General features: G+C 43.6%; 1 protein-coding gene across 1 annotated transcript in view; it reads right to left on the bottom strand.

The window, feature by feature from the left end:
* Positions 1 to 15,631, bottom strand: part of Mertk (MER proto-oncogene, tyrosine kinase) — a 99,896-nt gene that overhangs the window by 49,228 nt on the left and 35,037 nt on the right. The window contains 2 exon segments of the mRNA XM_034494690.2: positions 4,281 to 4,396; positions 6,073 to 6,159. Coding sequence (XP_034350581.1) covers positions 4,281 to 4,396; positions 6,073 to 6,159 — 203 coding nt within the window.

Here is a 15,631-nt window from a genome sequence, read left to right as displayed (position 1 = left end):
ATCTCATCTAGCAAACCTTTTTCTAATCTCCTTAAAATGTTCATTTTCTCATCTTTACCCCTCTCCACAAATGCCACCATTTCCTCCATACTACCTCCAAATCTATGTACACAGAACAAGAGAAAAGGATTCTCAGCAAAAATCTAGTTCTTGGCCAAACTCTCCCCTCCCCCTTATGCATACATCCTGTTTGGGAATGGGTTATGAGGGGGTGAAGGTGGTTTCTCTACCTCATGTATATGTATGTAAAATCAAAAAAAAAAAAAAAAAAAAAAAAAAAAAAGACTGAACAGCAATGTAAAAAACAGAAACAACCAAAAGCAATTTTAGGGGAAAAATCTTTAATCCAAAACCTAATTCCCTTTAATAAGGAGGTGTAATCACAGCCCATGGGAGTACAGTGTTGTTATGTCAGGATAGGTGTGCGTGCAGTTTAGCATGGGACCATAAATAGACATTTTAGAACATTTTGGAGTCCCCTGGTTAATGTCATGAGGGTGGAGTGGAGGCTGAATTCCACCTCTGACTCAGACCTTGTGGGTGACAGGAAGGTACCACCTGGCCCGAGGCTGAGGAGCCACCACTGTCTGAGAAACAGGAGCCATGTGCTTATCTTGGGGTGGCTTTTTGGCAGGAATAACTCTTTGTTCTTTCATATTAAACTATGCACTGACTTCCTGGTGACCAACCACTAAAACTAAGGTGGAAGAAACCTTTGGCTCTTTGCCCCAACTCCACTTCCAGAACCCTCTGTGAGCATGTACAGGCAGGTTCTTGGGGGAAAAAAAATAGGATTTCTAAAATGGCCCTCCTCTGTGGACCCTGGGGAAAAGGAGGGCATAGAACAGCAAGAAGCATATGAGGGAGTTAAAAATAGAAATGGAACATGTGTCCCAAAAAATGGGTGAAGAAAGAAACTACAGTCAGGATCAAAGGAACTGAAAGGGTGTGTCCCAAAAGTGTGCAGCCCTGAATCCCATCCAAACCATTCATTTGTTACCGAGCTTAAAATGGTAATGAACTAAGATCCATGCTCAGTCCCTCCAGAAAAGGGACACACTGCACACAACTTCTAGATTCCACGCAGGGCCACCATAGGAAACAAAGGATACTCTATTACATGTGAAATTCAGAAAAATGAAACCCAGGTTTTTAATATAGGTAAATATTGAGATTACCTGTGTCACTTAACTGGCTTTTCTGTTGTCACTTGCTCATCTAACAAGTCCACCAGAGACAGAAGGGAGAAAGAGTGGAGAGCCGAGCTAGCTAATGGTTTGAGTGCAGAATGATCACATCTGACACCTCATGGTTCCATCTGTCTGCCCTGGGATGCTTTTTATATAGTCTACAGCTATGCAAAGTCAGAGGGAGTGGGTGATGCTGGTGTTTGACTCTTCACCTTCTGGAGAGACCTGGTACTTCCAGCCATCCAGCTGTCCTGCCCCTCCTCACACCTACCCAGAGACTTGATCTCCCAAAGAGGTGGTAGTAGGAGCCATTCACTCTGAGTCTCCCTGAAGTTAGCCACTCTCAGGAGAGAAGGGCGGCCATACCCCCTCTGGCTCCTCAGTTTAGCTTTTCAGAAGGCTGGCTGTAACTCCAGCTATGTCTGTGAGAACAAACATCTCTCTGTACACAGCAAGCGAGCTCTGAACTCACACAGAACAAAACGGGTAGAATTAGAGCAAGAAAAGTTTAAAAAGATAAAGGGTTGAGACCTAGACTCCTCAGTCAGTTACAGATAGAAGTATACTAGGACAGAAGATGAACAGAATACAGGACAGAGGAAGACAACAAAACAACTAGGCTAAACTGTTACACCTAGTACACTTTTACAACTGGTTTACACCATCTCTAGTGCTTGGTGGTCTCTAGGATAGGACATCCGCTATGTCATTAAACAAGCCTTACTAAATGTTACATGACTGAATCATGCTAAGCATTTTCTAATGGAACATTAAAACTAGAAAAGAGACTCAGTGGGTAAGAATACTGGTTGGACACGCATGGAGACCCACGTGCAAATCAGCAGTGCCCACATAAAAAGCTGAATGTGGCTGACTGCATGCCCAATCTCATGTAACCCCAGTGCTGTGGGGGCAGAGGCAGGAGGCTCTATGGGGCTTGCTGACTGCCAGCTTGCTTCAGGCTTCGTGACAAACCCTGTCTCAGAAAACTAGGTGGAAAGTGATGGAGCAGGACACCAGACAGCCTCCTCTGACCTCACACATGTGTGCATGTACCTGAATATACACATGTGAATATACCACACACAAATGGGAATAATTTTTAAAAAAAATTTAAAAGCATGGAATTTAAACACGTTCCTAAATAATCAAGAAGACAAAAAGAAAAAGACAAAACAAAACCAAGAAAGGAACCCCTTGAGATGAATGATACAGCAAACCAAAAATGCCCTGGAACACACCTAAAGCCATGTTACAGGGAAACGTTTAGCACAGGTGTGCAGCATAAATGCTTATAGTGAATTTTTTTCAATGAGGCATGGTGGCACACACTGCCCTTTGGAAGGAGAAGCAAGAGGATGAGAAGTTCATGGTTATTTTGGCAGCAGTGAGCAGAAGACCACTACAGACAATAAGATGCTGACTTTTTTTTTTTTTTTTTTGATACTGATTCTTATCCTAAAAAAAAAAAAATCATTAATCAGTTGATTGGATTTCCTGGTGAGAGACGGCAGGCACACGAAGTGCACTAAGCTTTACAAATAAAGGCAGGCAGGAGCTAAGCAAGGCAGGAAGCCATAGGGTGAGGAGACTATTTTAGGGATCAATGCTTGTTTTTATTTTTCATAGAAGGAACAGCTGTCAGATAAGAGTAGGAGGCACCAAGGGCAGAGAACTTAATTCTAGATGGTATGAAAAACATCTGGTTAATCAACACAAAATTCTCTGGAAGTCACTTCTCCAAACTGAGTTGGCATGACAAGCATGCTAGGTTAATTTGTTTATCTTTTTAAAAATCTAATTTCATTTATTTATTATTAATTATTATTATCAGGGGGGGGGGCACCTGTGTGCCATGATATACAAGTAAAGGTCAGAAGATGATGTTCAGAACTCAGTTCTCTTCTTCTACTGTGGGATCAAACCCAGGCTCTCAGGTTTGTGTGGCAACTTGCTGGCCTGGTTAATGACTTTTGTTTGTTGGCTTATTGTTTGTGTTTTGAGACAGGGTCTCTGTGTAGCCCTGGCTATCTTGTAACTCACTCTGTAGACTAGACTGGCCTCCAACTCAGAGATCCACCTGCCTCTGCCTGCCCCTAAATGCTGGGATTAAAGGTGCGCGCCAACACTGCCCAGCTGGTTAATGAGTTTTTAATGATAAAACTAGATATTCAGGAAATTAAAATTAATTCTGTCCCTATGCATAACAATGGACAAGGTAGAATACATTCATACTGCCAACAGACAGTCCCCGAGTGATTGCTAACTAGCTCCCACACAGCGTCTAATCTGACTGTAGAGTTAGGACCTCTGAGCTCTGATATTGATTGGCATCAGATCTTCAGGGGCCTGAAGTCTGGTCCTGTCACTCACAGACTAGGTAAGTGTGTTTTAAACAAGAGGTATCTGCAGAATGCCTTGGCTATAATAGGTACTTGCTAAGTAACAATGTTATTGACACTGTTTCTGTTTTCATGAAAGGAACACTCAAGAGTGCAGCTTATACCATGACGAGGTATCATTTAGGGTGACCCACCCATATTTTTCCCAGCCCTGTTTTATAGTAACTTTAGGTAATGTTAAAAGGAGATGAAGATTGAACATGGCCAGCAAACCCACCTCCTCACCCCCCATTTCCCCAAGAGACAGTGGCTAAGGGACTTCATCTATCAGCATACATGACCCACCTTGGGCTGGCACAACTAACTGTCCTTCATAACACTAGTCCAGGACGAATCATTCTAGGAGGTGTGTAGCCTCCTGAACCTTTGGTCACAAACCAGCTCTCATTTGGGGATGTGTCTGTGTAGTTTATAAAGAAATTACCCCTGGTTCCTTGGCCTTTGTCCTTAGAAACATGTTTTTCTCCTGCTTGGGTCCTGGGCCATAATGGAGCACTGTGGCCAGAGAATCAAGCTAGCCCATGATGGTGGACAATGAGGGGAGTGGAAGAGGTTCTGAATAGAAGTGGAGGTACACCTTCCACACCTACCCTGGGGAGGAGGAGAAGGAGGGAGGAAGAAGAGGAAGAGGAAGATGGGGGAGTCAGAGCACTACACAGTCCCTTCCTTTTCCATTCTGGAGATTTACCTGGATGCTGCAGTTCTGAAGTGGGGAGTAGCCATCAAAACCTGGGACCCAGGAGACCAGGATGCCGTGTGCTGTACTGCTGAGGATATGGACTTCAGTGGGTGGAGAGGGGATTACTATGGAAAAACAAGACACACACAATCACAATTGTAAACCACAGGAGGCCACAAGTATCAAATCAGTTTCAACCTGTGGGTCGTGACCCTTCTGGGGGTCAACAACTCTTTCACCTGAGTGGACTAACATTGGAATACACAGATATTTACATTACCATTCATAATAGTAGCAAAATTATAGATATGAAGTAGCAACGAAATAATTTTATAGTTGGGGGTCACCACATCATGAGGAACTGTGTTAGAGGATTGAGCACTAGGAGGTTGAGAACCACTGGCTTAGACAAAGGGGGTCTTGGTTTGTTCTGATAAAGGTTTTAAGATAAATGAAGATCAGAAACACAAGTTTGGCCTCAGTGCTGGGGAGACAAGGCAGAAGAATCAGAAGTTCAAGGTCAACTTGTCTTAAAATAAATAGAAATTCCCTAAGGTTTGGAAACAGGATAGAGTTTTTTAAAGAAAGTTTAGATGAGTTTCTACAAGAAGCATACATTTTAATGCTTCCCATTTTATACACGTCTAAAACTTGGAGAAGTTTAAACCTTAGACTTAGTAAATACGTCTTTACAAGTCTACTCCTACTGGTAGATTTCTGAGATTCCCAACATGCCTTTTGAAACTGTAATAGCGGAATTTGTTGAAAAGGAAGGAAGTTATACACTTCCTCCAGGAGTCACTTTTAGTTTGCTTTTTTTTTTTTTTTTTTTTTTTTGCAATGAACCTTTACAAAATGCTATGTCATATCCTTCATCCAGTCCGTTTACCAAAAATGAAATAAGAATATTTTAGAACTCCTTCTGTAGTTTTAAACCCTTCTCTGCTTGCCCAGCCTTTAACTTCTCATTCAGCACATTCCAGTATGTCTTCGTGTTGCTTTGATTTCCCAAAGATAATAGGAAAGGACCATAAACCCAGCATTTACTCTTCTCTAGCTAAAGATTTATGTGACAGTAAAATATAAAATGTGTTTGAGTTTCTATGAGTAAGAATGATGATATAAAGATAAAATAAGACAGAATTTGCTTGTAGGTTTTTCTTCCCTTCCAAGTTTTGGGTGTCAATACCTGTTATTATGTAGAAGGACAGGGCAAAGGACTGTCATGTCTCCACTAACATCTGCCTTGGACCCTGTTACTGTCAATCAACTGCCCAGTGAGTGCCCATCTAGTGAAAGGGGAGGTAAGATGGAAAGGGGGAGGAGGAGACAAACTGATCCTACCTGCTCTCTGCTCTCTGCTCCCAGTTGTAAGTCTCCTCTTGTAAGATTTGGATCAGGCTCTGCTGGCCCAGTCCTCACCAGCAGCAGCCCTGAAGAGCCCACCTCTGGGCTCTTCAAAGGTCAATGAGGATAAATAAGTGCAAGGCAGAAATGGAAACGCGAAAATGGAGGTAAAGCTTCTAGCTTATTTTCTTCTTGTGCTAAGCAGAACCACACTAGCTAATGCTTATCAACAAAGTATGTGCCAAGAACTGCTATGAGGTATTACTTGTAGTCAATAACCAAGCCTCAAAAATAAGTAGGCTTTATAATTGTCCCCATTTTTTCCAGCACTGACACCAAAGAGAAGAGACTTACATAGTGTTACAAAAAAAAAGTCATGGAGTAAACCAGACTCAATCCTGTGTCCCTCCCCAGCCCCCAGGGCCTGCTCCAGAGCCCTGGCCTTCCTGCTCACCTTTGATGTTGATCTGCACACCCTTGGACACCGTCAGCCCTTTGTCATTGTGGGCCTCACAGCTGAAGACTGCTGTCTCTGTCAGACCTGGGATGGAAGGGCACTCATGAGATTTGAGGCAGATAAACAGGCTGTCCTGGGCTAGAGACCTGTGGCTTTGCCAGCTTTTATTTTTTGACTCATAGCTTTTAGCCTAAAGTGTAAAATTAATCTAAAGAGAAAAACATGATAGCCATAGGAAAAGCAACCTCAGAAGAAACCACAGGTGCCAGAGTGGAGCAGCTCTGGCCCCAGAGGCAGCTGTTTTCATCCCTTCAATCCTTGAATGTCAGGTGGTGCTGTTCAGACTTTTTTGAGTCAGGTGGGGGAAGAGGTTGAGACACGGTCTTCCTATGTAGTTCTGGCTGTCCTGGAACTCACTCTGTAGACCAGGCTGGCCTTGAACTTACAGAGATCTGCCTGCCTCTGCCTTCTAAGTGCTGGTAGTTAAGGGGTGTGAGCCACTACACCATGCAGCCAGAGTTTAGTCACAAACACAACAGTTAACCCAGAAGCACATGCAGGCAATGATGGGTCGCATCAGAAGGACACAGGAACCAAGGGAAAGAGTTCCCAGTGGTGGACACTGGAGGGAAATCTTCAAGTGGATTGCTTGATTAAGGTTTCCTGACAACTTAAAGCACCAAGAACAGTGGCTTCAGTCAGGAGCCCTATCTTTGCGTATTCACTTCCTCTCAGGGGAAACGCTTCTATTTTGCATGGTGGCTAAAGCAAATAATTAGTTATCTGGAAATGAATATTTTATCTTGCACCCCTTACTTGCATCTATGAAGAACGATTGTGGATGTCTACTCTGCAGGGAGGGGTCTCCTTATATCTTCTGTGTGCTTCCTCCTAACTTTGAAAAGTATGCACATCTGCTCAAACATTCTGATAATCTACGTTCCAAAATTTTCCATGATTGAAGCAGCTGAATAAAATGTAATAGTAGAGACCTAGAAAACTGGATAGAATCTAGGAACTTGGCCATACCTAATCCCCAACTCCACCTGCAATATCTTGACACCAACATCACCTGCTGAAAGAAATCACTCCTCCTAGAGTCTAAATTTTCCACCATGATTTTCTACTTCTCCCGTGAAGACTATTTAACAGCATCCACATGTGTGCTCGAAAATCTTCAAATAATAGCCATATGATTTTCTTTCTTTTGATTGATTATATAGGAATTATCAGGAAACAATTAATTGGTATAAATAATTCCATGTTTTCTTTGTCAGTGATGGGGATAAGACCCAAGACTTCATGTATGATAGGCAAGCTACATTTTTCCCTCCTCCTTTGCCAGATCAAATTGTAATTTTTCTGTGTATACAGTCTAGAAAGTTCTGAACCCTGAGACAAGGTGCCATAGCAGCTGTTCGGGTCCACAGATTTCAGAAGGTGCCAGGGACACTTGGGATCAAAAGTTAGCCTATTCTCATGATAGTAGTGTTATTTTCCTTCTCATGCTCATTATCTCACGAATGCATGAAGGAATTTTCCAGAGGGTGATGTCACATGATGACGCCACACATCTACCAGTCAGTGGAACACAGGCTTGCATATCCTCATTTCTAAAAAAGTTTTCCATTCTACTTTCTAATTCCGTAACCAGACAAACATAGCTAGTACAAAATTGTTTTGTTTTTCTTTTTCACCAATTTTTAACTCTTAAAGAGATCCTGAACACCAAATTCTTTGAGAGCTGCTGTCCCACTGGGACTCTGGGGGAGGGGCAGAGTGAGTCTCTACCTCCTAGAAAAGGAGGAAGAAATGAGAGGTCGGTGGCAAACAACAACAGCAAACACACAAACAAAAAGCCCTTTCTGGGCATCAGTCGGTCAGGCTTTGATTGTGGGGAAGAGAATGTACACGGTCAGTGAGGACCAAGGCGGGACCCACGGTGCATAGCGTGCATCTGCTGCACTCCAAACCACAGCCTCGCTGTCAGGCTGCAGCATCCTCAAAACCAATGAGTCCTGAACTCCCAGGGGAGACACCCATCCTACCAGCTCCCAAGAGCTTGCAATGCTTGGCTCTTATTAGGAAAACTATGTTCCACAAACTTTTAGGAAATATACCTGGAGTATGAACTACAAAAATCACATTCCACGCTGAGAGAAGCAGGAAGAGTCAGCCCTATGGCAAACCAGCTTTATTTCCCTGGGACCCGGTACTTCAACACAGCTCCCTAAAGGAGGTTGATCAGCTGAGCACACTGTTCCACTGTTCCTGGCCTCTATGGTGAATGGACGAACAAGTGCTTAAAGGGAAGCTGGCTACTGTGCGGCTTGAGTTTTAGATCAAGCAGGAAGTCATTTCCCTCTTTGTGTTTTTTTTTCTCTCCAAAGTTTACACAAGGTCAGAAAAACAGTTTATAGCAGATGTCTCAGCAGCACAAGGTACCCACACCAAATTGGAACTCCCAGAGACCAGCTCCAGTGCTTCTCCATGTGGGTAGGGAGCTGACCCCCACAAGCCAAACAGATGCAAGCAGACAGAAGTGGAAACCCATGTAAATAAAGGCAACTTTCTCCAAAACTAGACTGGCACCTACAGCTTCAGGGGTACCCCACCCTACTTCATCCCACCCCCACTCTACCCCACCCTCACCCCCACCTCACCTCTATCCTCCGCATTCCAGGGACAGAACTCCGACCTCACTCACTCTAGGCGGCTGCCGTCCCACAAACCCACACCCTCTCCCTGTGTAACTTTTTCCCTTATGGTTTTTCGGTTTTGTGGCACTAATATACGTCCCAAGCACAGTCTGGTTTACACAGCCAGACTAGCTTTACAGACTGCTCAGCAGGAAAAGCCAGCTTTTCCTCCCTTGCTTGGTCTCTCTATGCAGGGACAATAACCACCAGGTTGAAATAAACCTGAGAGTTTTATAGCCCAAATCCTTGTGGCTTTCCTGGGAGAACAGCATCTGTGAGTCTCCAGTCTCCACCTTTCCTCCCACAAATCCTGAATGCTCTAGGTGGAGGCTCCACAGAGCCTAAAACCTCTTCCTCCCCTCCTGTCCTCTGGGTTCCAGTGGACGGCTTTCCTCCCCAAGCCACAGGATGATAGTCTATAGTTCTCTTGCTTCCCCCCACCCCCATACATAGAGACACAGGGACAGGCTCGCACACACACTCACACAGTTTGAGGAATGGCAGCCTGTGACCCAGACCTGAGATATTTTAAGGAGCTTTAAGGGACAAGATGTTCCCTTGAGGGAAGAACAATCACAGTTGCTGAGGAAGCAACTTCCAGGAACAGTCAGGCCAAGTATCTGAGCTCTGGATTAAGCAACTCTGAAATGTAATGAAATAAACAATCCTGCATTTTCATTTTTTTTCCCTTGTGTCTGTCTCTCTATCCGAGAATGCGATACACAGAGCACACTGTATAGGGGAAATGGCTTGTTACGTGGAACTCCGTCTGCCCTGGTTTCACCCACTCAACAAGTACTGAGTACTCACTCTGTAGCAGACTCTTCCCCCCCCCCCCCCAGGAGCCTGGGATGTCTTTAGTTCCTGTCCCTTAGAGCTCACATTCCCCCAGAGCAAAATAAACCACAACCTGATAGAGAAGCTGATTGATGTGCTGGAAGGAGGCAGGAAGGTGACAAGTTCTAAGAAGAAGGTCTGGGAGGGTGGGGAAGCAGGCCCTGATTTCCAGCAGAGGGAGAGGTTGACAGTAGAGTTTTGAGAAATGCCTCAGGGGAAATACCTCGGATTAGGGAATAGCCTGGGGAATCCTAGCGCATAAACAGCCCAGGCCCTTTTCCAAAATAGCGGGGAAGCCTGGAGCCCTAGAGGAGGAGGACTGGCAGACTTGGCTTTGCCAGGAAATGTTCCAGCTGCCCTCCGAAGAACAGACTTTAAGCAACTTCCAGATTACAAAACAGGCATTAAAGATGCAGTGAGATTCAAAGCAAATCGTTTGGCAAGCACTGTAAGAAGGAGGAACTGATTTGTGTAAAATTTCACTGCCATGGTTATTACAACGAAGACTAGGAGCTATAGCCAGCTAACTAAAACAAAAACTAGTTGTTAGTTGTCCATTTAAACAGATAATTGGTGGGGTTTTTTTTTTTTTTTTTTTAAGTTTTATTTTCATCTGCATGTACTTGTCTATGTGAGTGTACTTCTTCTGTCTGTGGGTGCCCATGGAGTCTAGAATAGGCTCCCTTGGACCAGGAAGGAGTTAGAGGTGGTTGTGAACTGTCTGATACCCTTGCTGGGAACCGAACTCCAGTACTCTGAGGGAGCGGGAGCAACAGGTGCTCTTAACCGGCAAGCCATCTCTTCAGTACAGGGGATCCAAAGCCTTCTTTTGGCCACCATGGGTACTGCACTCTATACTGCCCCCCCCACCCCCAATAAACTCATAAATAAAAGTAAAATTACATTTAAAAAGAAGTTTTTTAAAATTTTCCAGGACACAAAACAACAAGATGCCTCAGTCTGTATGCTGAGAAAGGTCATCCTCAATCACCCACAGTAATTCCACCATAAATACCAGGCAGGAAAGGTCTCTGTACACTTCGGATTTGGAGTCGCTTAAGACAAAAGCCATCCACTTATTTATTTTTTTGAGACATTGTCTCAGTAGCCCAGGATGACCTTAAACTCACCACATAGGTGTTGATGACTTTAAATGTCTGATCCCCCTGCCCTACATCCCGCAGGCTAGGATTACAGGCACACACCCGCCACACCTGGTTTATTCCTGTTGGAGATCAACCTGAGGACTCATACATGATAGACAAGCACTTTACCCACTGAGCTACACCCTTAGGCCTGGGCTGGGCATTTTGTTTACAGTGCAAAAAGCAGAAACCAGGCTTTGTGTGTGGTAGGCAAACTCTCTACCACCGAGTCTTATAAAATGCTTCTTTAAAAGGGAAAAAAATTCGGATTGAAGTAATTTTAGATTCACAAAAAAGTTGCAAAAATAGCACCAAGTTCCTGTCTATTCCCCCCTCCCCCCACTTCTCCATGAAAAGATTTTAAACAGTCATAATACCAGAATGGAAATCAGGAAGGTGACTTTGGTACACTGCTAGTCACTAAAATTCAACCGTACTCTGATTTTATCAGTTTTTCCCCCCTGGGGGAGAGTGCATTTATGTGTGTATACTCTTATGAAATTTAAATCACACATACAGACTTGTGCCTATGAAACTGTTCTACTGAAAAAGGACTCCCCCGTGGGTACATCCTAGCCTAAGAGAACCAACAGAAAGAATTGATCCCTTCTCTAGGGTAGTAATTTTGCACTTGGGATGGTGATTTCAATGGAATCACGTGTGACCTTTGAGGCTGGCTTTGTTCACTCAGAATAGTGGTCTTCAGACACAGTACCTTTCCTGCTGTGTCTTTGGGACAGCTTTTACATTTCAGAGTCAGGTGGGGAGGGATTGTGACAAGAGGAGAAAAGTGCCAGGAGTGTGGTGACATATTCCTATAACCCCAGCTCTTCTAGAGATGAGGCCAGCCTGGAGCCAGATCCTGTCTGTAGCAAATAAGCTTGCTCAAAGCAGTCCAGACTGCCTGGGCCAGTCAACCACTTCCCTACTTGATACTTTCTTAGACTGATAGGAAAAGTTTGTATCTACTATTTTTTTTTAAAGATGAAATCTCATGTATCCCAGACTACCTCCAACTCACTATATAGTCAAGAATGACCTTGAATCTATGTTTCTAGTTCCCACTCCCCAAGTGCTGGGATTACAGGTATGCACCACCATGTCCTGTTTCCATGGTGCTAGGAATGTCCATGGGTGCTAGCCCAATGCAGGGCTTTATGGGTCTGAACCGCATCTCCAGCCCTTGGGTTAACAGTTCATTTGTTCAGTGGTTCGCTCAGCCATTCACTGAAGAGAGAGGGCTACACTAGCTAATACTTCTCACATAATCTATACATGAAATGCTAGCCTCTCCTGGGCACCTGACAAGTAGATGATTATGGTTGAGTAGGAAGCAGAGGTACTGAAGTCAGAGGGGCTGTGAGTATACAGATAAGAGCAGAGTGACCAGGCAAGCATTCAGAGATGAGCAGAGGGCGAAAAGTCAAAAGATGGAAGAGGGGTTTACCCGAAAGCCAATGAGAAGAAAGCAGCTGGCTAGAAGGACCAGCCTGGGAAGCCAAGCGAGATGGCACAGTGCCTTTGTGGACTTGCCAGAGGCTCATGAGATCCCGTGCGCAGGCAGCAATGCTTCAGGAGAGGTGCAGGGGGATAAAGGTCAAAGGGCTGAAGGATATGGGTCATCCGAGTAAAATGGTAGACTTTGACTGGCTTGGACTGCCTGCAACGGGGTGCTCTGGGTTTTAGAAGAAGCTGACAAAGCAGAGAATGACTCACTGTGTAGGTGGCAAGCTGAGGGAGGCGGGAGAGCACAGAGGACAGAGGAACAAGGAATTCAGGGCCACCGTTAGGGTGCAGCAACAACAGTGTTGGCAAGGAAGCAGGAAAATATGAATTAAGGTCATCACTGTGGAAAAGCACAGGGGAAGGGGCTCAACAGACAGTCGAGAACAATGTGCAGAACCTGATGATTGACAGCCAGACAGGGCAGAGCAAAGAATTTGGGTAAATTTAAGGCTTCCAAATAGAATACATTATTGGCTCAAAAGGTCTTCACGTTTGGGCATCAGCTATGCCATCTTTGTCATCAAACAAAACAAAGTATTTGTAGGAGGAGCCAGAGAGGCAGGTCAGTGTTTAAGAGCACTTGTTGCTTTTGCAGAGGATCCAGAGTCAGTTCCCCGCACTGACACAGTGATTCCAATTCCAGGGAATCAGATCCTTTCTATGACCTCCATGGGAACCAGGCACACACATGGTACACATATATACATGTAGGCAAAACACTCATGCACATAAAATAAATTAAATGAGCCTTTTAAAAGATGATATGATTCTGAGATGGCCAGGTACCTGGTGTTGCCTCCTCTGCATAAAGAAGAACCAGGGTGACAAATGGGTGGATGCAGTTTGAGGCAATTGTAAGTTGGTTGGGTTGACTTGAATGTAAATCTGACATGTTACTTTGATATAATCAATGTGAATCCTAGAAAACTTTAAAAACACAGGGTTGGAGTACAGCTCAATGATAAAGTATATGGTTAGCATGTACATACAGGACCCTGCCCCCACATACATGCAAAAATTTTTCTCACCAAAAAGAAAAGAGAAAGAGAGAAAAGTCAGAAACCCACTTTTCCAACCTTTCACAACCAGGAGAACTGCTTGGGCAATGTGGTCAATTTGGGAACTGTAGTCATTCGGGGAACTAGGTAGGAAATGCCAGCTCAGCAGCTTAAACACAGGCTCTCCATTTGCAGAGACATTAGTCTTGGCTCGGGAAATTATAGAGAAATTGGTGAAGCCCGTGCCGGATGTACAAGATGTCAGAGAGACTTTCCATTGTCATGGGCTCTCTGATGGAATATTTACAGTTTTGAAGGAGCTTTCTTATGACATGGTGTTGGCCCCTCTCCTATCTGTCATTCCTAGACATTGAAGATACAGCCAAAGGAAGTTTTAGTTTCTGCTCTCTGAGGCTCTCAAAGACAACTAAAGGAGTAAGTCAGAAAAAAAAATCCCACTTTAGTAGGTGGGGATTATGTTCCCAGGACTCTTTCTTTTCTTTTTTTTTCTTTTTTTTTTTTTTTTTGGTTTTTCGAGACAGGGTTTCTCTGTGTAGTCCTGGCTGTCCTGGAACTCACTCTGTAGACCAGGCTGGCCTCGAACTCAGAAATCCACCTGCCTCTGCCTCCCAAGTACTGGGATTAAAGGTGTGCGCCACCACCGCCCGGCCCCAGGACTCTTTCAATGTATGTTTGAAATCTCAGTTCCAGATTCCAGAAATGCATGATTTCCCTAGACACAGATGCCTCTGACAAAGTTTAATTTATAAACTAGGTGCACTAGAAGATCAATAATGAGTGCTACTAATAAAATAGAACAATCCCTAAAATATCCTGTAATAAAAATTATGTGAATATATTCCCTTTCTTATTTCTGGAATTTTCTTCCCAACAGAATTTTTTGGACTTACAGAAAACAAAATTTCAGATTAGGTGTGTGTGTGTGTGTGTGTGTGTGTGTGTGTGTGTGTGCGCATTATGATAGATGAGAGAATCTTCTAGCAAGATTAGGAAAAAAAAAAAAAACATATAAAAGAACAAAGCCAGAAAAGGTGTAATTTGAATCTCTGTGCAAGCAAAGAAACAAGAGGAGCCCTGGACTTGCTGACCACCCAGTCTAGTCAAGTCTGCAGACATCAGGTTTGCTGAGGGGTGATATCTCAAAAAAATAAGACAGAATGCTATTGAGAAAGGCATCTGATGTCAACCTGAGCCCTCCACAAGCACACACCACACACACACACACACACACACACACACACACACACAACCGTCTACAAATAGACTCAGGTAAACAAAGTTTGGCAATAAATAAAAATCTGTTGATGTTGTGTGCACACAGCACAGGGCCTGTGCCTCTGTGCTTTACCAGACAGTCTAGAAATTGGCAAGGACTTTTTGGAAAGGGTATTTTTAAACTTTAAAATATGTGCACTTTTCCATTCAACTCCCATTTTCGCCATCTCTCCTAAATTCAGATGATTTAAGACACACACAAAACCAAAACAACAAACCCCACAAAAACAAACAAACAAACAAACAAACAACCCCAAAACCAAAAACTAGTACTGTGGGGCTGGCGAGATAGTGCAGTGGGTAAAGTTGTCACTTCCTGAGTAAGCCTGACTTCAATCCCTGGAGGCCATGTAAAGGGGGGAAGAGAGACCAATCTCCACAGAGTTGCCTCTGGCCTCCACACATCCTGTGGCATGTGGATATCCACACGGAGACAATAATGATAAAGATAAAAAACAGTATGTTTGAGGCAGTACATAAGTTAGTCACTAAAGCCATTCCACAATACACACATGCATCTCAAAACAGCACACCCTCCATGATAAATGCACACCCTATTTTTCTCAATTAAAAAAAAAAAAATTTAAAAAGCAGAACATTGAGGCCAGTGAGATGGCTTGGGAAATAGACACCTGCTGCTATGCCTGAGGACCTGAGCTCAAACCCTAAAATTTACATGGTAGAAGAAGAAAACAAAAACCTACAAGTTGTCCTCTGTCATCTACCCGCACACACACAAACCTCCCACAAATGTAAAAGAGTTTTAAATTAAATATATAATATCTGGGTTTTTTTTCAAACCATTAATCTTTTGTATTGCTGGCTGCGATGGCCCAGGCTGGTAATCTCAGCACTTGACTTGGTAGGTAAATGCTGGTAGATGGTCAGGAGTTTAGGGTCGTAAGCTACATAAAACTATACTTCAAAATAATAATAATAAAATAATAATAATAACAATAGGAATATCTTTCTTTCATGGACTTTGGAGCAATTATCTCACAGAGGGTATTATTTGAAATTGATTTTAAACACACAAGTTCTCCAATTATCTATTCCTTGGAGGAACTCAAAGAAA

Source organism: Arvicanthis niloticus, chromosome 2, assembly GCF_011762505.2.
Source record: "Arvicanthis niloticus isolate mArvNil1 chromosome 2, mArvNil1.pat.X, whole genome shotgun sequence".
In the NCBI taxonomy this organism is placed as follows: Eukaryota; Metazoa; Chordata; class Mammalia; order Rodentia; family Muridae; genus Arvicanthis; species Arvicanthis niloticus.
Note: the sequence above shows the minus strand (reverse complement) of the source record. Positions and strands in the feature narration are given on the sequence as shown.